Source organism: Anopheles coluzzii, chromosome 3, assembly GCF_943734685.1.
Source record: "Anopheles coluzzii chromosome 3, AcolN3, whole genome shotgun sequence".
Lineage (NCBI taxonomy): Eukaryota > Metazoa > Arthropoda > Insecta > Diptera > Culicidae > Anopheles > Anopheles coluzzii.
The window spans coordinates 9,982,270-10,002,816 of NC_064671.1; the positions used below are offsets into that span (position 1 = coordinate 9,982,270).

At 47.6% G+C, this 20,547-nt stretch overlaps 3 protein-coding genes across 7 annotated transcripts in view; 1 reads left to right on the plus strand and 2 right to left on the minus strand.

The window, feature by feature from the left end:
- LOC120955273 (uncharacterized) overlaps positions 1 to 20,547 on the minus strand; it is a 216,493-nt gene that overhangs the window by 175,773 nt on the left and 20,173 nt on the right. The window lies entirely within an intron of this gene.
- On the minus strand, positions 3,894 to 10,912 carry LOC120956671 (ring canal kelch homolog). 2 transcript variants are annotated; one of them, XM_049608326.1, is made up of 5 exons: positions 10,314 to 10,912; positions 9,868 to 10,020; positions 9,345 to 9,746; positions 9,171 to 9,267; positions 3,894 to 9,094 (listed from the first exon to the last, which is right to left on the minus strand). In XM_049608326.1, the coding sequence occupies exons 1-5, from the start codon at positions 10,442 to 10,444 to the stop codon at positions 5,384 to 5,386; spliced, it is 4,494 nt and encodes a 1,497-aa protein (XP_049464283.1). In that variant the 5' UTR covers positions 10,445 to 10,912; the 3' UTR covers positions 3,894 to 5,383. The 2 variants fall into 2 exon arrangements, with proteins under 2 accessions (XP_049464283.1, XP_040234274.1); XM_040378340.2 differs by having other exon boundaries at positions 7,967 to 9,094.
- LOC120954666 (uncharacterized) lies at positions 16,884 to 19,256 on the plus strand. The gene is made up of 2 exons (XM_040374783.2): positions 16,884 to 17,339; positions 18,282 to 19,256. The coding sequence occupies exons 1-2, from the start codon at positions 17,094 to 17,096 to the stop codon at positions 18,465 to 18,467; spliced, it is 432 nt and encodes a 143-aa protein (XP_040230717.1). The 5' UTR covers positions 16,884 to 17,093; the 3' UTR covers positions 18,468 to 19,256.

Below are 20,547 nucleotides of genomic sequence, written 5' to 3' on the forward strand. Positions count from 1 at the left end.
AGCTATGCTGGAAGCGATCGCGATCATAGAGAACTGGGAGAGTTTGTTGTAAGGGTGATTTTTAGTAGCGGGCGAAACTCTCTAGAATTAAGCGGAGATCGCGGAATTAATTGAAAGGGCGGTGGATTTATTCTCGTTTTTTATTTATGTTTCTATGTTGGTTTTTGATTAAAAAGAATGGCCATTTTATAATCATTTTTTAGATTATTGTACGAAAGATCCCCATTTTTTTAATTTAAAATAAACAATAAGTATTGTGTTTAAACAAAAATAGCACCAAAATGTGTCTCTTTTCAAGTAATATACACATAAAATAATAAACAATTTGTATGAGGCCTTAAATAGGGGTAAAATAAACCATTTATACTAAAAAAATCATTATCCATAACAAAGGACTTCAACAAGCGACGAACCTATGGCATGGAACATTATTAGACGAAAATTCACATTACAATGCACTAGGAAATTAGATTGAAAAATCGGTCAAATACTTCCTATATAATGATTTGTGACAAAATCAATATTTTAAAATCGAATGCAATGCCATGCCAAAATTTAGCGGCCATAATCGAATTAAATAAAAAAAAAACACTAAAATCACCAACCCTCCTATCGAAACCATTTTCTCAATGAAGCGAAGAGCAACGGAGAGCGATCGCGATCGGTGAAAAGAGAACTTTGCGCGAGCTTAAACAGTTTTCAAAACGGCCCCTCATTTGCATGACGGATCGGCGAAACGGCGGAATGTGACGCGAAACCAATTGCGCGAGTCAGACGCTGGGCAGGGCAAGCGATCAGAACCGGAAGCGGACATCGATCGGTGGCAAGGAAGCAACATTATAAATAGAACTAATCAGATCCGTATCGCGGGAAGATCCCAAAAGCGCGGAGGGGGGGGGGGGGGAGAATCCGGGAATAATTGATTTGTACCGCGCATCATCGAACAACTGACACGTCTATGGAGACGAACCAATACGTCATAACCGTGACGGCATTAAAGGTGATGATGTAAAGCTGATGATTAATACAAGCATCACAAGGGTTGTTGGGTTAAAGGGCTTCCCTCAAACACCAAGCGACATTTACGGTGGGTTTTTTTTTCTTTTGCGCGCGAGAACTCTCTCAACAACAAGGATCTACAACCCCCTGTGGGCCGGTGAATCGGTTTCCAAGTCGAGTTTGCTTACCTTCGCGCGAAGAAGCTGCTTAGAGCTTAGACAGCTTGCATCCATCGCCGCTTTCGTTTCGATCCGGTTTTTATTTGGTTGTCGCTTCTTCCAAGCGATCGCGCCCGCGCAAATTCATCGATCAAACTGGGCAGAGGAGGACGAGTGGGGGGACAGGGATCAAACACATGCCTGATATCGGCATTCCACGCATTCCAGAGTTCAAGGTCAACGCTGGAAACGGCTGCTAGTTGGTTTCATTGATGTTTTGCAAACGAGCTTCTTTTTTTTTTTGGTTTGCTTTACTCTCTAGCAATCGTTCACCGTTCCAGAGCGTTAGCAGCATCGGGGCTAGCAACAATGTAGCTAGAATTGACCGTCACAACTTCTACAGATGCATCAAGCCCTTCTGCTCCCTTGGCAAGCGTTGGGCACCTACAGCCAGTGCCCTAAACCTGTTGACATTTCTTCACGCGACGCTCGGGCCGTGTGATTTATGGTGACGGTTGATTTGTTTTTAATGAGCCGAGCCGAGAGTTCGAAGTACTTTCAAAACTCGACGCAAAACAAAAAAAAACGCAACCATTCGAACATTTTTCGAAGGCCCTTGCAATGTTTGCAAAACCATTACTACAAGCGGTGCGCAATGCAAAGTGTACAAAACGAGGCAATTGAGAGCAATGCCTTTCTGTTTCTTTGTACCCTCCCCAGAGGGGGGTTAACGGGGTGGACTTATTCTTTGGGCCTTTTCAAACGGGCGGGGGTAAGGCAAATGAGCCCTAGAATCGCCACACACACACACTCACTGACTGCACCACCTTGCGGCAAGTGTGTACGCGAGACCTTCGCTGTGGGGCGACCTCCTTGAAGCGTTATGTTGAGGTGAACCCGCTTAACGCTCTTAACTGTTTAGCCCCTGTGCAACACTGTAACGGCTGTCTAAATGTCACAAAATAATACCGGGAAACGGGTGTTTAAAGTTTGTCGTCCCCGTTCTATTCCCTCCAAGGCTGTGAAGGACCCTAGACAGGCCAACGCCGCCATCTAATCTACACCGATCACTTGTCGGGTAAAAAACAGAAACGAACGGACCACCCGCTGGGATTGATACAGATTCGGCGCTCCAATCCGGCCACAATCTATCGATCATACGTGATCCGCTCGAGTGACCACCACGATCAGGTTCTAGATTTGATTAATCATAACGATTATGAGCCGCCGCTTGGCTGCAGCACCCCGGCTACTAGATTGTCTGGTGGCTGCCGGATTAAAAGTAAAAAAAAAGCGCCATACGATCAGACGGCCACCACGGCGCGGTGCCACACCTCGCTCGCGAGCTAATTTGTATTTACCGAACGTACAGTCGTTCCGTTTGATGGTTATTGTGGGCAAATTATGGAACAAACCAGCCTAACGCTTGATGGCAGAACTCGCGTTGCGCTCGTAAAAACCTGCACCCGGGGGGAGGGCGATTATCCGCACTGTTTTGGGTGAAGTTTTATGGGCATTAAACGGCGTTATGGGCTTCATTCCAACATCGAGGCGCGCATTAATAAAAACGCACCTGTGCAACGAGCTTAAATTAGATTAACGATTTTAAACTGATTTGCTCTAAACATTTACTTCCTTGCTGTTCACCCCTCTTACCTTCATTGCCTTTGCTGTTGTAACCGTGAAACGATTTAGATGGCGGAAGGATATCGCTTCCGTTTTTTTTGTCCACATCGAACCGACTTTGTCGTCCATTGTGCTGAAACGAAAAGCGAACGAAATAAATGAGAACGAAAGGAATAAAAATCGATTAAAAAGTAACGCACAAATTCTCTGACCAGCCGACCAGACACGGAAGCGGCACTCCACATCCTGGTAGTGTACACAGAACAGAAATCCACAAAATGCGAGTAACTCAACACCACAAACGCCGCGGGAAACGGCTGGCATGGCGCCAAAATTGGCGTTAGCTTTTGCGCTATCAATCAAAAACCGTTTTTCTAAATTGACTTGTCACACAGCAATGAGTCCATTATTTTATTATGCCCCCTCTCCCCTTTAAGGAATGCAAATAAAACAGGCAATAACAAGGTATTACACAGCGGCCACAGCACTTCTTAGGTACGTCCGGGATGTGATTAATTTCGGACGAAACACTGGCCAGATATATCCTGCTGGAATTTGGATCCGTTTGCTGTTCGCGCTGATCCATTTTCCAGGCGATCGCGCACAACGATCGCACCATTGCGCTGCACGTAAGAGACGTGGGAGAGTTTAATCGTATTCTTGTGACGGTCGTGTCGGCACAACGTATTACTACACTCCGTGCGGTGGCGCAATCAATTATCGATGTAAATTTATTGCACCGTCGGCGTCACTATTCACTAAACAAACCATCGTCATAGGTAATACAGGGGTTTTCAGGGGTTATCATAGCCGTAAGATACTTGTTTGACTCTTTCTTATAGGATATGAACTCTATGGCACCCTATTGGACAAACTCTTTGCAAATTTCCTATTGGATTTGTCCAAAAAGGGTGCCATAAAGTCCAATTCCTTTCAAGATAAAGTTCATTTGGTGTAAGAAAGAATCATGAAAGTATCCCACCAGTATGAGAACCCCTGAAAAACCCTGCAAGTCTCGATCGATCGCAAACGGCAAACAAGCATAAATAAATTTCAACCCATTTCTCGCTACAAGAGCTACATTTCAAATGAACGATCGAACCACCGCTCTTTACCGTTAAATCACATTTCACAGTTTTTTTTATTATAATTTAATCTCAACACTTCCTACAAGAGATAATATATCGAAATGCATACATGCGAACGAACAGGCACACACACGCACGCACCCACAAGTACAGTGTGTGTGTGTGTGAGTTGGACACATTGGCCATTTTCGCTGGCGCTATGTCCATCAACATGAAAAATGGGATTATTTGGGGACACGTGTGTGTGTTGTGTTGATCGTGTAAATATAGGAGTGTTATCAAGAATAGACGCTACTGTGCGCGTAATGTTGTGTGCGCTTCCTAAAATAACGAACATGTAACATTGTTCCTACACATTACATGCTTCCTGTTTTGCGTATCTCATATAATTAATCCTTTTTTTTTTGTTTTTTTGTTGCTTCAAATTGTTCTGATGTGCAAATGCGTTACACTGGGGCGTTACATGTAACGCTAGGTAGCCATAATATGTATTGGTTTTTTTGCTTTCGTTTGAACGTTATTTGTCTTTGTCTATTTTCATTTTGTACCTGCCACAATTGTTACTGATTTTTTTTGTTTTCTTCTTCTTCTTCTTCTTTGTTTTTTTTGCTTTCCTTTGCGTTGCCTTTTTCGTTGCCACATTAGAGTATAATTCGGGAATGAATCGTAAACGCCTACCACAACGTACCGCTTGCTGGAATGACTTTTGCCTACTCTCTTTAGTTTCATCCAGTCTTCTCGTAGCCATTTGCAAACACCAAATTACCAAACTATCTAAACGGCCACTCTTCGGATGTGTGTAATCTTGTAAACACTCACTAACTGCCTAAAACTCACTGTGCTATGGGGTCCAGATTTCCTTTTCGAATCGGTTCTCACTCACTGCTGTACGTTTTAGATGTATGTGTATAGGTTGGAATTTACTTACTATATGCTACAACGGTTAAAATCGACATTTAGTGTGTTTCCCCCCTTCAAGTAGGTAACAGTGTAATTTTTCTTTTGCATTATTGTATTGCGTTCTGCCCTTTCTGGCACGCGTTTGTTTCGTTTTTCGTCAAAGGAATTGGGAAATATCACTATTGCGAGAGAAAAAAAACCAGGAGGAACCTTTCTGAGCGCCAATAAATTAAGATTCGTAGGTGAAAGAACATGCTGCCAGCACAAGGCGGAAACAGCGAACAAGAAAGTTAATAAATATTGAGCAAGTAAGTGTAACACAGTAGTTGCTTAAATTGCAGGAGATATCAAGGGGATGAAGGAGTGTTCCTTTTGTAAAAAATTTCTTCTAGAGCCTCTCCGAGACACGCACGCACGCACGCACGCACGCATGGGGCGCGCATATTAGTAATCACAGGAAGAGTAGTAAACAATGTAAAATTAGGCCTACACTTAAAATGCTAAACTGGAGAAATAACTGCACTATCCTTCTCCCTCTCTCTCTCTTTCTCTCTTATGACCACACTTTTTTGTTGTAAATTGTCATGTGTAAATTGTGTGCCTCCCACCCCCTCATTCTGATACGGTATTTTCGGGCGCTTCTTCCTCCACGATCACCACCGCACCGCAGCAGGCTGCCTGCTCGTCCTCATCCTCGGAAAGGGACCGATCTGCTGCTTCCGGTTCCGGCCCGTCATAGTTCAGCGAGTCGGACGTATCGTTCGATGAGCTGCCAGCGTTCTCCTTCTCCGTAGAGTTGCTTCCTCCGCCGCCACGGGCACCGTTCTCCACGCGTAGCAGCTCTGCCGACCGGGTGCTACCATCCTCTTCTTCCTCCTCGTCCGGCTGTCCGCCGGATTCTGCCGCAAGCGATTCGATCGCAAAGTTGTCTGAATCGGACGAGGAGGATGCTGACGATAGCCGGCCATCTTCACGGTCCGGTTCGGTTGCACGCTTCACACCAGCAGCAGCAGCAGCAAACTTGCCGGCCAATCCACTCGGGCCCGGTTTCTCGCCGTCCGGTTGCCGTTGAAGATCGCGCACACCGAACGTTCCATCGGTAATGCGGCGTACTTCGCGCGGTTTAGGCGTTCCGTTTGTGGCACTTCCAGAGGGACCCACCGATAGCGCCGGGCTGCGTGCTGGACGGAAGGTGTTGTTCTCGAAGTTAAACGCCCAGCTGCGCAGTGGATCCGTTCCGACGCGGCTAGGACTTTCCGAGCGGGCTCGCACCGGTTGCAGCGCAGGGCCGGCACGTGGTGCCGACCCCCTTGCACCCGGACCATCGTTCAGTGGCACGTTCTCATACTCGTGCTCGCGCAACCGCGCTAGCTGGGGCGTATTGCGCAGCACTCGCGGGTAGCTGCCCGTCATTGTGGGGTACTCCCGGGCCGGGGGAATGTAATCGGCTTGATCAATCGCTCCATAACGTACAATTTCTTGCTGCTGCTGGCCATGGGCTCCACCGGCGGTCGAGCAGCCGTCACAGTTGCGCGAAAACATAAAGTTAAAATCGATAAACTTGTAATCCGGCGGCGTTTGACCGACCCACAGCGGAAGCCACTTGTTCACCAGCAGCCACTGCAGGGACGGTTTGGTCACACGCCCGCCCACTCCGTTCGCGTACATTGGATCGGCCGTGGAAAGGTCGGCGGGCGGTAGGCCACCCACGGAAGCGAGTGACGGTGGCGCGGGAACGTTGGCAGTCGGCTCCTGGGCCGCGGATTGTTGCGATTGTTTCGACTTTCGGCTTATCTTCGGGATGGCACCGGTTGATTTGCCTCCCAACGTGCCACCCGTGCCCACACCACTCACACCAACAGCGGCGGCACTCGCCAATCCACCCATAATGCTTCCACCCTGTCCACCGGTTCCTCCCGAAGCTCCTCCCGACGATGCTCCTCCTGCGCCTCCAGCTGCACCTGCCAGCGTACTGTCGTTCCCGTTCGCCGCGTTCACACTGCCACCCGCCGCTCCGTTCGCGGTGGACGGTTTGTTGAGATTGTTCATCGATTGGGAGTTTTCGCCCCCGAGACAGCTGAAAAAGCTCTTCACGTTCACCGACGACGAGTCCTTGGTTGCGTTTGGCTGCGCATTCGCGGTACCGTTCGCACAGTACGGGGCATTAGTGCCTGCTGGACCTCCTACCACACTCCCTGGTGCATTAGCTCCCGGTTGGTTTAGCCGTATGTGGCCCACCGTACCGAGATGACTGTGCCCAAGCACCGCATAGTGTCCGCCCAGGCTGTAGTGATCGATGTTGCCACAGGACGAGCTTAGATGGCGCTCGATACGCCCAACGCCGTGCCCGATCACATCGAACCGCCCGAAAAGACCCGCCGCCCGGTTCGCCGCCGGTGCAAACGAGCCCGTATTCTGGTAGGCCGGTTCCTCTCTTACGCGCTCGTACAAATTGTCGCACTTGGCGACGCCGTTCGATTGGCTGTGGCAGCGATAGTAATGGTACGATTCGGTGTCGTCGAAGCTACGCTGTCGGGGCGGTCGCGGTTGCTGCGGTGCGGCCGAGCCGACCGGATAGCGGGCACGGTTCAGATCCAGGTGAAGGTTAGCATACCGGCCATTGGAGGAGCCGGCCACGGGTGGTTGATTCTGGTAGTAGCTTGGAGCCGGTCGACCCCGTGGCACATCATAGCCGGCTGTTCGATCGTACAGCTCGTTCCGGTACGCCATCGGGTGGTAAAGTTGCTGCATGCTGTGCAACATGCTGGGTGGTGGGGGTGGAATGCATGCAGCAGCACCGCCATTCAGCGAACGCCCCGACGGACCGGGCTGTGGTTGATTGGCGGCCGCGTGTTGCGGCGCCGGATTCGAGACAGCAGGGATACCCGCAGGGGCACCGTTACCACCGACTCCCGCCCCACCTCCACCACCGTTCAAGGGAGCAAACTGTTCGATCGATTCGTAAATGTTCTCGTAGTGCACACTGTTGCCGTTTGGCGCATTGTTCATGGCCGGTTCCGGGTTGAGCCCTTCCGCCTGGCTGTTCTCGTCGTCGTTGGCCCCGGCGGCCGGTAAACTCGCCGCTTCATTCTGCAGGGCTGCACAGTTCGCGTACCGGGTGTAGGTGGTGGTGGTGGTGTGGTGATGGGAGGAGAAGGATTGTTTGGTGGCGGCCCGTGCGCCCTGCTGCTCGCTTCACAAGGGCTTATCTATCATTGCCACACCGGCGTAGCTGCGGCCGATGCTCATCGACGAGGGCAGGATGCGCCAGCTGTCCGTTTCCGGGCTGTACACCTCGACCGACGCCAGATTCGACAGCCCGTCGTCCCCGCCGACCACGTAAAGCATTCCGTTGTGCGCAACGACGCCAGCATTGCGCCGGCAGAACGCCATATCACCGACCGGGCGCCACGTGTTCGTCGCCGGATCGTACGCTTCGACCGATTTGCGCACCAGCGGCCCATCGTGACCGCCCACCGCGTACAAAATGTTGTCCAGCACGCCCACGCCCGCCCCGCTGCGCCGGGCCGACATTTCCGCAATCTGCGTCCAGGTGTCGGTGGACGGGTTGTACCGTTCGACCGACGCCAAACACTGCCGGGAGGCGCCATCGTACCCCCCAACGGCGTACAGCAGCCCGTTCACTACCCCCACCCCGACCGAGCTGCGGCGCGTCGACATGGAAGCGATCAGGCGCCACTCCTGCCGCTTCGGGTCGAACATTTCCGCCGAGCTGAGCCCGGTCGAGCCGTCGAACCCGCCGACCGCGTAGATGCAGTGGTTGAGCACTGCGACGCCCAGCGTCGAGCGGCGCGCCTCCATGTTGTGGCTGGTGGTCCACTGGTCCAGCACCGGATCGTACACGTCGACCGTTTTGACGCGCAGCGAACCGTTAAACCCGCCGACCGCGTACACCTTGTCGCCCAGTACGGCCAGTCCCGCCCGGCAACGGCGCGTGGGCATTTCCGCCACCTGGTACCACTTCTCCTCCCGCAAATCGTAACACTCAACCGAGCGGATGGCTTTCGGGGCTTGGCCACCGATCACGAGCAGCACTTTTGGCAGGCCGACCGGTTGTCGCGGGATGGTGCGGGGTGTTTTGAAGCACGTTTTCTGCTCGCCTTTCAGCAGATGATACTTGAGCGCCTCGATGATGTAGTCCTTGCACTGGAGGTCGCCCTTCATGAGCTGCTCCTTCTCGACGTACTGCACGAGATAGTCCTGGGAGAGCAGGGGCAGCCGGACGTGCTCCATCAGGTCGGCCAGATGGTGCTGGCGCCCGCTCACATCGTACTGTATCCAAGTGATAACACATTCATACACCTTTTGGAGAGGATGATTAGAAGCATGGTATTAGAAAAGGGGGTTTTAAAAGAGAAAGCAAAACGCCTGCCCGTACCTTCTCCTCCGTAGGAACTGACAAACGGTCGCTCTTGATCAGATGTGCCACTTGGTCACTGGTGAGATTGAGAAACTCATCAAACTGTACCACTTCCCTGCGAATTAAGCATCAATATGGTCATTTTAATTACATTCCTTCCCGCCCTACTGCAACTCCAACTCTGAAACTCACGAGAAATGCTGCTCGATGTACGTTTCCGCATAGTTGAGCAGATCGATACAGCCGTGGATGTCGGCAAAATCGCGTATCCCCAGGCAGTTGCTCGGATCGAGCTGCGTCTGCAGATAGTCGCAGCACGCATCGCGCACATCGGTCAGCTGCAGCAGGTTGGCCGCCGTCAGCAGTATCTGCACATTGTCCTCCGTCACCTCCACCACCGCCCGGTACACGTACTCGATCAGCAGCTGCAAGGCGCGCGGATCCACCCCCTGCAGCGTGATCCGATCCTGCCGGCTCTCCTCGAACCCGGTAAACATGGCGTAGAAGTAGGGACTGCACGAGGCCAGCACCATTTTGTGCGCCGGGATTTCGATCCCTTCCGCCACCAGCACCACATCGCACAGCAGGTTTTGCCTGGAAAGGTGCAAATAAATGCAAAATGAATGGGAAAAACGCGTTATGCTGAGTTATACGGGGACAGCGGGCTGAGGTCTGAACAAGGTGGCAGATGTCGCGTGGGAATTGGGTTACGTACTCTCGCATCATGTTCATGGCCTCGAACGAGCGCTGCGTGTGGATGTTGTTACGGTACGCTCCGGTCGTTTTCTCCTTCCCGTTCGACCGTGGCAGCTGCTTCTGGGAGCTTTCGTCCAGCGAGTTTTGGCTAGCATAACGCACCAGGATGCAGCTGGAAGGAGGGAGAAGCGCAATGGTGTTAAATAATCATTTCATAATTGGTTCGCTATCCTTGAGCTAGTGGTTTTTTTCTTCTCGAATCTCCTCTATTCTGGATACACGAAGAACGGAAAAATGTAAACAAAACATTGCCTCGCATCTCACTAACACACTCTCACACTTTCTCGCACCACAAACACACACACGCATGCAAACACAGAGGGCAGAAAATCGATAACATCAACTTTCGTCTCCAGGCCGATGGTTTGAGAAGGAAAACGCGGATTGCTTTGATTTCCATCCTACCTTCCACGCTCCATCGTGCCCTCTGCGGCCGAGTTTTGGCTGCTTCCGGTGTTGCTGTTGATGTTGTGCTGATTGTTGCCGTTGCCCAGGCTGCTCATGATTCCTAGTGTGTACTGTATGAATGATAGCATACAATGGAGAGGGGAACCGAGAGTGTCTTGTGTGCTCCTGCTGGCTTCTCTGCTTGTTTCCTTTTCTCGCTGTTTCCGATTCTACAACGCACGGAGCTGCATTATGAGCTGCACTTGCGGTACGATTCCCGACAAAGAAATGCGTTGCTAGAAAATCAGTGTCCGGAAGTTCGCTCGACGTACTACACAGCAACTACACCCCACAAACACACAAACTGAACCAACATCGGTGTGCAGTAGCAGCTGGACAGAAACGTGCCCAATTGTGCAGCGATGGTGATTATTCTACACAGCTCATCCGGTCACGGTAATTTCCCTGGTCAGGCACAATGCATACCACTCCGCACTTTGCTTTGTTTGTCGCGGGAAATTCGATTTTTTCCGACTTTTCCAGTGCAGACGCAGTTTCCGTGCGTTTGGTTCTTTGCAAACACGAGCACACACACACACTCATACAAGTGACGGATCCGCAGTGTGATGATGATTAAGCGCAGTCCACACACAGCGAGCGTATGTTGAAGCGTGAGGCTTGTTTTGATTATGGGAATGGGAGCAAATGTGTCCGCGTGAGCTAATTGTGGTTTTATGTTGAATTAGACTAAAACCGGATATAATTACAGGGCAGTTTTTACTATTTCTTTTATTTTTCTTTTATTTTACTCACACATTTTTCACATTAATTAATTCTTCTTCTTCTATTTAGCGTAACGTCGTACACAGACATGCCGACCTGTACAGGCTTTCGAGACTTGATTCATGACCACGCAACCAGATAGTCAATCTTTGCTACGGGGGGTAGTTATGGGATAAATGAAGTTTTTGTCGGAATCCGGCTAGCTCCGCAGTTTTTTGGAATCGATTCCAGATAATAGGTTTGGAATCAGTTTTAGGAATCTATTCTGGAATCGACTCCAGAATCTTAATCGACTCCGGAATTGGTTCCGGAATCGACTCAGGATTCGGAATCGGTTCCGTAATCGACTCCGCAATGAATCAAAATCGGTTCCGGAATCGACTCCGGAATCGGCTTCGGAATCAGCTCTGGAATCGGCTTCGGAATCGTCTCCGGAATCGGCTTCGGAATCAGCTCCGGAATCGACTCCGGAATCGACTCCGGAATCGGAATCGATTCCAGCATCGGAATCGATTCCAGCATCGGAATCGGCTCCGGAATTAATTCCGAACACGGAATCGGGTAGATCCGATTCGGAGCTCCCACCAATAACGGGGGTACGGTCCATTCTAGGCTTGAACCCATGACGTTAGGTCGTTCGAGTTGACGACTGTACCACGGAACCGCCCTCATTAATTTAACATTAATTAATTATTTGATATGATTATGGCTGTATATAATTGTTTTAAACCTTTTGAAATGGTTTTTAACATTCGATCAAAAGAGAATTATTTGGCGTTTTACAATTGATGTGTCAAATCAGTACAATTTACTCAAAGAACTGTCAAATTTAGAAGACCGCGTATCTACGAATCCTCGTATAAGAGGTGCCATGTATCTCAGGGACTATTGTACATTCGTGAAGCACGACGTAACAACATGCCCGTCATGGGTTCAAACCTCTAATGGAACAAGCTCCCCGTACACAGTTCCTCAGTTCCCAAGAACTTCAAAAACTTAGTGTAGATGTCTTGGTCGCAAATTTCTTGGTCGCAAAATGCTTTGTCGCATAATTCTTGGTCACTACTGAATACTGAAACAAACTATTTATAAATAGGCTGTAAACGATATTGTTAGAAGGTATCGTGGTTAAGTTGAAGTAGAACCCTTTGATACCGTATTGCAATTTCCCCCCTTCTCAACCTTCCTAGGGTCTCGATTCCCTATATTCCAAGTTTCCCAACGTCATTCTGCAAAAAAAAACCTATTTGCTACCAAAGCACAGCATGCTCTGCTCTGAATTCCACATTGTAGTCATCTGTTTTCATCTTCAGAGCACATTTTTTTCACACCCCCGACCGTTACAATCATCATCGCACCACGTGCCTGCCTGGGTTTAACGGGGATCTGAAAAATCTGATGAAATAATTGTCCGTTGCTAAATAATAGGAAACTTGTTTCCAGCGCTATCAAGCAGCACCGATCGTTTCGAGTTGCATACACCGGCACAAAACACCAACAACAACCCATAAACCTATTTGCAGTAAATACACTAGCAACGAACCATTATTAATAGCCGAAAAGGCAAAGGGCTCCGAGCGATCGGCGCGAGAGATAAGCTTTTCCCGCGGGAGCACACACGACACGGAATCATCGCGCGGTTACGAATGCACAATGGGCATTTGCCGGGATGAAATTCAAAAAATCAACTTTGTAATAGCGTAATTCCAAATAATAGGTTTTAATACTAAGGGTTAAACTAAGAAAAATACCAAATATGAGCTCTTTATCTGTTCTGGTTCTCTAGAAAACACCTCTCAAAGTCGAGATTTGTTAAAAAAACGCAGAAAAATCTTCACTTTTTTGGAAAACTTTAAACCTTTGTAATTTTTTCAAATATGAACCGATTATGATAAATTTAGACATTTTATAAAGGATATTTAGTCAGCTTTATAAGCACATGAAAAATTTTGAGCTAAGTTAATTAAATGCAAAAATATACGATAATAACTGAAGAAACCTCCTGAAAATTTTCATAATTTTAATTTTAGACTTGATGCCATTATAAAAGTGGCGTAGAGTGGCGTTGTCTCATATATGTCACATCATAGTGTAATATATATACTATCAATCTGTGAAGAAATATTCTGCGAAAGTTTGCGAACGCGAATTTTATTGAAGTTTTTTCACATCAACTTTTTCTAAAAACAGACACATGCGTAACTAGGCGGCTCCATAGGTGCCTAGTGTAGCGTATTTTGTGTATTCTACAAAAATATATTCTACGTGCTTTTGATCAATTTTCATTTCAATTACGAAGCTGTGTATCTTATTTTCAGCTCATGTACTTATCTTATATGTAAATTTCTATTCTAACCTAACTTTATCATTAAATATAATGAAGCAAATCAGAACCAAATACCTTTTGGTCCTACTGCAGATTACAGAAGGATATAAGGAAAGTAATTCTTAAATTATACGCATAACAGGAAAACGTTATGAATGCAGTAGCATCTATTGGCGTTTTGGGAGAAGAAACTCCCAAAACTCATGACAAACTAAATATAAGGATAGAGGGGAGATGCTACAAAGAATATTTTGCAAGAAAGAAAATGCATCCAGAAGGACATTTTGTATAATGAGCTGTATTTCTCTGATTCGTTAACCAGTTCAATATCAGTAGCTACACGCACTAAAAGAAAGACAGGGTTTAACTTTACAAATGAAGTAAATACTTAGTTTGTAGCTATCGTGCAATTTTGATTTTTTCAGATAGTTGTAAAACCAAGAAGGATTTTTAGTTTTATTACCCCTTCTGAAGGCAGTACAGCACTTGGAAAGGTATTGGATAAATATTCAAAGACAAACAATATGTGCTGCTTTTCATTACGAATTTGGGAAGTACTTTATTTCAATGCACCTGCTCTATCGAATTATTTAAATGCCTTTATTCATGTCTTTAGAAAAGTGAACTAGACGTCAGGAGCTTGTAATAGCATCCACCTAAGTTGTGTATGTAAATTTTTAATATTTGTACTACCTGTGAGTAAAAGTGACGAGAATTAGCTACAATTGTCCTATACAAAGCAGAAAAAATTATTTTATTCAAAATTATTATGTTTTGTTTATATATTATTATTATTATTTATTTATTTAATCTTCATTATGGAACATTACAGTATATTTTAAAATGGTTTATACTATTAGCAACAAATAATACAAGAAAAAAAACACACAAAATTAATAAAACTAAGCAAAAATCCCTTAAAACACTATTTTATGTAGCGCCACCTGGTGGTATGGATGCGAACTACAAATAAAATGTTATTTACTATCATAATACTCTACTACAAACGATAAAAACTAACAATTTCTGCAAAAATAATTTTATCCCGCAATTTGTTCTAAACTGCCCATTGTGGAATGTCAGGATGTGTATATATTCCCGTTGATCAATTTCAAATCGATCGCGCGGTTGTTTTGCGCAAAACGAATAAAACCGAGCAACTCTGTGATGTGCTTTGTCACGTGAAAAACAGCGTTCAAGGTAATCATTATCATCGCCATCGTTCATAGTTACCGAAAAATAACATCTTATTAAAAACATCCATAAAAGCACGTTGTTATTCACCGTTCTGGATGCGCAACGCAACACATTTTTACTGACGGAATCGATCACGTGTGATGTGCGTTTTAGTTTTGCATTTGCCCCGCAGTGGTGGCATGTTTCACAAGGAGGAAGCCAGCCTTCAAGTTTTACACCAAATGATGAAATTCCAGCCTTGGCCCACACACAACCACACACACACATGCTTAATTTCAATTTATTCCAGAACAATTACACTAATCTGGCACAATCCGTAACGGCATTTTTTGTGTGCATACTCAATACTCAAATTCTTTTATTGGCGCAACGCCACGCTAATCCGAACGCGTGTGGCGAGTTATTTTTATTATTATCAACGCGGCCCTACGCCAGTGCGGTGATTGCGTTGCGGACTACTTTACCGGCGGCCAACATAAGCCAACTGGGGAGGCGCACAAAAAAAGCGCGTGCCGCCTCTGCTAGCATATATTTAATTCGCAACCATGCGGAGAAAATGTCGGTCGTGATTCACAGGGAGTTAGAAGAGGAGAAGTTTGTCCTGATTCTGTTTTTTGTTGTGGCTGTGAGTCCTACTTTTGAACTCAACTGCCAGCAAAAAGCCTCAAATCAGACCAAATAATTCTAGATGCAATCGCCTGATATGGAATGCTCGGGAATACTCTCGAAGCAACTTTAATTTATGCGAATATAGAGACTCTGTGGTTTTATTATTTGCCGAACGAATCCTTACGCATGTTGCCGGGGTAGAACAGGCTGAAATAGAAAGCAACCAGGCAGAGTACCTGAACAGGGAGGGGCAAATGAGAGCGAGAAAATGAATCGCGTGCAGTGAAGCCGTCGGCCGTGAAACGTCACTTCAGAATTGCGGTCGACGTCACACTCCGTCGCCAGACAAATTGTTCTCGTGTTACCAAAATGCACAGCCTACACACAGCTCCAACGTTGAGGAAGTCCAACAGGCTTACATCAGCAGCATGGGCGTCTTCCCCTCAGTCGCGCCATATCCAGGTTGAGCTGCGGCTTAGTGAGAGTTGAGTCGTGGCACGAGGTATCGGAATACCTACAACTGTCCCATCGATCTGGGCAGCATTCCCCCTCTCCCTTAGGTCGCTCTCTCCACAAACCCTCATTACACGGCCTAACTGTGCCGGGGTGTATTGACCTCCAGACACTCTCCGCCACCATCGTACCATCGTAATGGAAAGTGGAACACATTCCTCGGAATTTGCTGTTAAAACTGGGGGCCTAGGACTAGGCAGAGGCAGCGGCAAGGACCATGCTAATTAGTCTTTAACCACACCCCATGGCGAACTCAAAACTCGCTGATAATCGCGCTGGATGGGACAGTAACCGTATACCGGTTTTTGGCAGCGGTTTCCTACTTGCCAGGATTATGAATCATGAATTGCATAATGAATTTGGTACAAGTGCCATCCAATCAACTGCAGTGATTGTAGTCTGCCGCTTGGCCATTGGTGATAAGAGATGGACCGTTCCGCGGGACTGACCTCGACCGTTTTTCGCTCGCCAAATTCGGAAGTCCAATATTCTTAATCTCAACAGCTAACTGCTCTGATAGTAATGTCTGGAAGCATGAGAAAAACCTGTCCCAGTGCTCCTTCTAGATCCACGGTTCAGTAGCTCGTTATCTCGTTTGAAATGCCTCTGCCTTCTTGCTAAAACCTGCGAATTAGATTACATGTGTTTTCGCAGCTCCCAAAAAATCGTCTGGCCGGCTTGGGAAACATGAATCATGTCAAGATCACTTGATCCTTATCTGTGCAAATGATAACACACAAACTGCGGACTATGTGTTTGTCCTGCTTAGAAAACACAAACGATCGCATCACTGCAACAACATCAAACCTATCTGGCGGTCCAGAAACGGGCCCACCAGAAAATACCTAAACAAACAAATCCCTCCCTGCTTCCTCTTTCCCTTCCATTTTGCTACTGATTACCAATGTTTTTGCTTACAAGATCGATCCTAGATGCTGCATAGGGCGCAGCAGTAGCAGATAGCAGCAGCGATTGCACGATCGCCTATTGCGACGTCTCTGCCCCTGTCACGGAGGGCCCCAGGAGGCCAAAACACTGACGTACCGTGCGGTACCGAAACCACCACACCGATGACGTAGTGAAACGCAAACGCCAACGAAAAACTGTGACGCTGTGTGTGAGTGCCGTGCGGTACCACTGCCGTGCGCTGTATAAACTGTCCCGCAAACGCTTGGCAGCGTTTAGTCTCGTACTGTGTCTGCTTCGAAACGGTTCGCTCCCTTGGTAGCGAGTGTACAAAACTACTACTATACACTGCCTACTCTGTGACTTGTTCGTGTGCGTGTGTGTGTGTGTGTGTTTCTGCAAGAAGTGCCTACTTAGTTGTGAGATTTTATTAGAAAAAGAAGAACAAACTTTGCGCAGCCAAAATGTCCACCGTGGACGCCCAGGTGCAGAGCCCGATCGAGGGCGCCAATCAATCAGCCACCATACTGCAGCTAGCAATGGCTGCCCTTCGGCTGACGAAAGTCCCGGGGACCGATAGTAACAACAACCTCCAGCAGCGACTGCGGCCCGTGATTTCGCTCAGCGAGGTGGCTTATCACGATTGCTACGACGATTGCTGGATCGTGCTGTACGATCGAGTGTACGATATTACGAATTTCCTCCGATTGGTAAGCAGCAAACGCTATGTCCATGTGTTGATGTTACACTTAGATCTTGGATATGCGTACCTTGAACTAGTTCGTTGACACTATACTAGAACGTGTGTTAGATAAGGAGATCGGGGGTGAATGATGTGAAGATTAGACATTGAAATGTATAAGAGAGTGTGGTGTCCATAACTGGAAGTGCGTGACTCAGTTCCGGAATTCAATTCCGTTCCCAACGGACATCTCAGCTTAGCGTGTTTGCGCGCTCTAACATAGACTCTGGCTTCCAGCTTCTCAAGTTCAATGCGAATGCGGAGACTTTCACACAACGCTGCACGCGGGGTGTGTTTGCACGAAACGGCAAACATTTACAGCGCGTGTGTTTTATGTGCTCAGATAATCTTCAAAGCAAATGGTTCGTTGATATCCCCAAAAAAGAAATAACACAACAAAAAAAGGTCAACCATGGACAGAGCTTTCGTACCAACCCGTCTTTCTGATATCTGGGACCAAAAGATGTCTTACGAGACCTACTGGAGAACTTGTCTCGGTAGCTAAGTTGGTTCTTCATGCAGAGTAACAGATACTCGCCACGTACCAACAGACACAGGACTTGATTTACGAACGCTGTAGAGATAATCTTTTATCATGTCTGCCACTGTGCTGGAGGTATCGTGATTTTGGTGCAGCGTGTTTTTTTTTTGTTCAGAAAGAGAGAGTGAATAAACCCCCCCTGCACCTGAACCATGGCACGTCATAGCAAGTATGCGATGCGACTTGATAAAGGGAGTCGGTGCGTGTGGCACGTTATCAGAAGATGATGCCAATCTGCACCGCAGGGGAGGTAGCAGCTACCTAACATAGTGACATAATCTCTCCCACGTCAACGAACTGATCAATACGCAGCCGAGTCCCCTTGTGTTCTATCTTACCGACTTAATCTTTTCCACTCCTTATCTGCAGCACCCCGGTGGACATGATGTGCTGGTGGAGAATGCTGGACGTGATGCTACGATCGCTTTCCTCAACGCGGGCCACTCTGCAATGGCGATCAAGTCGCTGAAGCTGTACGAAATTGGAGAACTGCCCCCGAACGAGTGCATCTACCGATGTGTGGGAAAGCTTACCCTTACGAACCTTCCCGATTAGGACATTTTCCCCTTGCATTTCCTCCCTTATGTTTCTCTCTATCTCTTTACCTTCCCTCCCATTTCCATGATCGCAAGCCCGAAACTGAAACGCTCGGTTTCATGCTCTACTGATTATTTATTTGCATTATTTCGTTCCTTCTCTATCTCTCTGTCCCATCTCTGTTTTACATTAACAATCGTGCGCGCGCGCGTCTTCTGAAGCATGGTAGTAGAGCTTTAAATTAAAAAAAAAACCTCCGATGCGACAGTATTTGAGTAATGTTGAAGGGAAACGGATTAGCTTAAGCACACTACAAGGCAAGCCAAGTTACAGCGAGCAGGAAGATCTTGCAGCCTCCCAAGCCACGGTTGATAGTACACTCTCCCTGGAACCTGAAACAATCCCCAAAATGGTTGGTGATAGGAGCCTGTTTGAGTAGTTTCTTCCTGCCCGAACGAACGGCATCGTTTATCGCCTGCTCTACGACGTACCACTCCGCACAAGCTCGGGTTCCGGGTCGGCCGTAAGATTGAGTAGGTCAGGCGAAACAATTGAATACCGTTGGCGGTTGTGTTCTTATTATAGCCTGCCCTAGCCAAGAATTAATTAGTGACGTTTCGAGCATTGATTAACGAGGGTAGCCCAATTACGGACGTACACTGCAGAATAAATCAATAATTGTGCCACATTCCATCAAATTGCGCAACGTTGCCAATGACATTAATTTTAATCTACCAAACCAACAAAACCAACGTCGGACGTCTGTTGATAATGAATAAAAGAGGATACTGTTAATATGTTTAGTAAGATTATTTCATTTCCTTTTATTTCTCGCCTTCTTTTTTGTAGTGTTTTTTTGTTGTTGTCACGTCACTCGTTCGACAGTCTTTTTGCTAGTAAAAAAAAGCAACTGTACCATCCCTGCTTCCCATCATTACCGTTGGTAACAACCACCCCAATCGCGAATCCGAAATCGGCGAGCTCGTCGGTGCGGTTTCTAAGTTATTCTTATCTCGTAGCACTGCCACGACCGCTAGTGGAACATCCGCACTAGCAGCGTTGCCAGGAGGAATGTGAAAAAGCTGACGCTCACCGTTTGACTGCCGCTCTGCATGGTGCCTTCCACCGTCGGCTGGCGGCTGGGACTGTCCGACGAGCGTTGCTTCTGCGATCGGATGCTGCACGCCTCACCGCAGTCCTCGTTTTCGCAGATGTCGCACAGGGAAGCCTTCGGTCCGTCGTAGAACTGACGGGCGATACGAGCTGGGTGTTTTTTGTATGTGCGTGTGTGTGGGTAAAAGACATTCCAGATGATTGATTAACGATAATGAAAGTCTAATGGAAGTTTTTGTAATTTAAAAAGACTTACAATTGTCATAATAATCGTAGATTACAACCGGTGCCGGCTTCTGCTTGGCTACCTTGTGCGTCCGGAAGGCGGAGATCGTTGGACAGAGCTCGCGCTGATCCAAGCTGTCGAAGTACAGCACTACCGTCGTGTCACCGTCCTTAGTTTCCACTTTCTGTTGGGGAGGAAATTATATACAAAAAACGTATTTCAAAGCTTCAAACTCAATCAGCGATCACTCGGCAATAGATTCTTACCTTAATGAATGGCATATTTTCCAACGACGGCAGCGTGTCCGAGTCCGCAGTAAACCCGCTCGGGAAGCCCACCTCCATCACAGCCATGTTCGACACGTTCTGTCCGGCCGACGGTACAAAGCTCGCACACACCGACAGATGCAGATAGTCTGGATTGGTGTTCGCGTTCACCTGCGGATCGAGCACAAACCGTGGCCACTCGCCGGTCACATTCATGTTGTACTTATAGGACAGCTGCACCACGGCAAAACCACTGCCCGTGGCCTGAATCTCGATGTTGCGGGCAGCCGACGGTAGCTCAAACTTCTGCAGGATCATACCATTCTCCGCGTTTACCGTCATGCGCTTTTCCTGATTTTCATTGATCTTTGCCGTCAGCGTGACGTCATTGTTGGGCGATGTGATCTTGGCGGCCAGCTTGGCAAGTGCCTGCAGCCCCACGACCGTGTCCTGCGTCGACTGGAAGCCACCTTTGTCGTTACGCTGCCCAATC

Excerpts from the sequence above, each read along its gene's own strand:
- LOC120954666 (XM_040374783.2), top strand. The coding sequence starts at position 17,094 with ATGTCCACCGTGGACGCCCAGGTGCAGAGCCCGATCGAGGGCGCCAAT. Across the intron at positions 17,340-18,281 it reads TTACGAATTTCCTCCGATTG|CACCCCGGTGGACATGATGT; the intron begins GTAAGCAGCAAA and ends CCTTATCTGCAG.
- LOC120956671 (XM_040378340.2), bottom strand. The coding sequence starts at position 10,444 with ATGCTATCATTCATACAGTACACACTAGGAATCATGAGCAGCCTGGGC. Across the intron at positions 10,021-10,313 it reads GGCACGATGGAGCGTGGAAG|CTGCATCCTGGTGCGTTATG; the intron begins GTAGGATGGAAA and ends CCCTCCTTCCAG. Across the intron at positions 9,095-9,170 it reads CAGTTCCTACGGAGGAGAAG|GTGTATGAATGTGTTATCAC; the intron begins GTACGGGCAGGC and ends CCTCTCCAAAAG.